The 2,309-nt window shown below is 34.1% G+C and overlaps 1 protein-coding gene across 1 annotated transcript in view; it reads left to right on the forward strand.

Annotated features, from left to right (window-relative positions):
* The window catches only part of CTDSPL2 (CTD small phosphatase like 2), a 76,676-nt gene extending 74,575 nt beyond the window's left edge, over positions 1–2,101 (forward strand). The window contains exon 14 of the mRNA XM_029951364.1: positions 12–2,101. Coding sequence (XP_029807224.1) covers positions 12–56 — 45 coding nt within the window. The 3' untranslated portion in view covers positions 57–2,101. The remainder of the gene's footprint in view (positions 1–11) is intronic.
* The last annotated feature ends 208 nt before the right edge of the window (positions 2,102–2,309 follow it).

Genomic DNA, 2,309 nt, shown 5'->3' on the forward strand with positions numbered 1-2,309 from the left:
TTCGACCTCACATCAGAGACAGATTTCGCTTGCATGATTTGCTGCCCCCAGATTAAGTACAAAGACTTGTCAAATCACTGAAGGGGGAGAGAATGCAGGACCCTTTTGGACTAAGACAAACATTGCCATTACTGTTGAAATTTTGCATTTTTGTACCCCGTCTTGCTTTTCTTATCTTTGGTGCCCAATAATAATCAAGGGTTACAGAAAGAGACTTTATCTCAGATTGAATACATACAGTAGGTAGGCTAAAACAGAAGAGTCTTTAGAACTAGTGCAACTCCGGTGAAATTTTTTTATGTACAGGACATCTGCAGTTTATAAAGAATTCTGTTTCTGCCACCAGCAGTTTGACCTGTAGTCACACAGGATTTTATGATAATAACAGAGATGAAAATGGACTTTTATTTTCTCTCTGTTTGGTGCTCTAAGTGGGTTTGTAGCCACTTTTCTGTTACTTTAAGATTCTCATTTCAACAGGAATGGCCAGTAAAAGTTGTTTTATTTTTCCTGTTAAGGTTTATAACCTTTTTACATTTTTGACCTGAATTAGATTAGATTTTCATTATGCATTCCTTTTAGTTGAGGCGCTTCCTAGTTTTCTGGAAATAGTCAGTTTTTAGTTTTTTATTATACATTTGAATGGCCGTTTTCCTGCTTTGTCTGCCTGCATATTGTATATTTGTTTAAAAATATTCTCTACTTTTAGTCCATGTAAGTTTCATTTAGAAAGACATGCATTTATATTTTGTTTCTGTAATATTCTACTGTAGGTGAAATCTTTTAAAAAAATCAAAGGACTGGGTAGATAAGAATATATGAATGACTAATATTCAGAAGATTTAAACCATTGTGATGGCATGTGTTCCCCAAATGGTAATATCTTGCAATGGCACACAAGATGTAAGGGATAAAGGTATACCTCAGACTTCACTGTGCTCACCAATCTTTGAGGAGAATGAGTTTGGTCACCTGTTGGGCTTGATTTGGTTACTGCTGCCTTTGGTTTTCTCCACGAATGAAGTATTCAGCACAGTGACTCAGTATTTTTAGTTATTTTGCATGGGCTGGTAGTACCTCTGTTATGCTCTTGGTTACAATCAATTTAAAACTCTGTGTAACAGTCTTGGTACCTTACAGTAGCTATGCATAATCCTGTGGCACAGTAAACTCCCAAGCCACCAGTGCAGTTAATATGCTCTCATAGTGGTTTTCTATTCTATATGAAAATAGTCTTCAAGCCTTGGTTCTCTAATGCAGCTACCACAAGAGGTTGATATTTTTATAGTGGCGTGTAATCTCCTTTTCGGGAGGCTTTTTATGGAAGGTAGAATTTGTAAAAGTTAGTATGCTTTGCCTCTCGACTGCATTAACATGCCACAGGCTCAGACTGTTTTTGTGTAAAGGATGTCAAAGAACGGCACTTTTTCTAAAGAGAAGTTTGATATTTTGTATGCTTGTTAAGAAAGTACAGTATTGGAAATTAAAGGTGGACAACTGATAATTGAGGAGTATGTCACTTAATTTTTTATGTATATTACCTGTTTACTTGTACAACTTATTGTACAAATTACATGCAGCTTCATTTTCAAATGAATCCTTAAAATAAGGAAATCTTTTTAGGAAAACATTTAATTTTTGTATTTTTGATTTTAAAGGCATGAGTTATGTCAATTTTCAGTGTATTAATGAAGATTTTAACTTTTCATCAGGTTGAGTGTTTTCTTACTATATTATCTGTTGTGTATGTAGTTAGCATATTGTGTCACTGAACTGTTTAAAAAATCTAGCATGTAGAGCAAGCCTGTTTTGTGGAAAATCCTTATTCATTAAAAAAATAATCATGGCAGATTTTCTGCAAAAAAAAAAAAACGCAAACGCATTTGCAATTCAGAATACTGGGTTTTTTTTGTTTGTTTGTTTCTTTGTTTTGGTTTGCTTTTGTTTTAATTTAAAGAAAGGTATTTTGCTTGCAGGAAAAATACTCCAGATTCATTTTAATGAGAATCTTCAAAATGTATTTATCTTTAGGGCATCTGGGCATCTTTATGCTGTTTGTCTTCTGTCTTTCTTGAAATAAAATGTATATACGTTACCTTTACATACGCTCTTGCTCAAAATTGTGAACCTAGTTACATTTCTCCTTGCTCCCCTTTTTATGCTCAAACAGTAAAACCCAAAACCTATACAAGATCTAAGCTTTCAGTGTGCATTATTATTTGCTGAAAGCTTTTCTGATTAAGTAAACAGTCTCAAAGGGCTTTCCCATGATTTTAAAGGGAAATGTAAGCACCTATCCTATTGTGCCT

The sequence above is a fragment of the Suricata suricatta genome, chromosome 9 (genome assembly GCF_006229205.1).
Source record: "Suricata suricatta isolate VVHF042 chromosome 9, meerkat_22Aug2017_6uvM2_HiC, whole genome shotgun sequence".
Lineage (NCBI taxonomy): Eukaryota > Metazoa > Chordata > Mammalia > Carnivora > Herpestidae > Suricata > Suricata suricatta.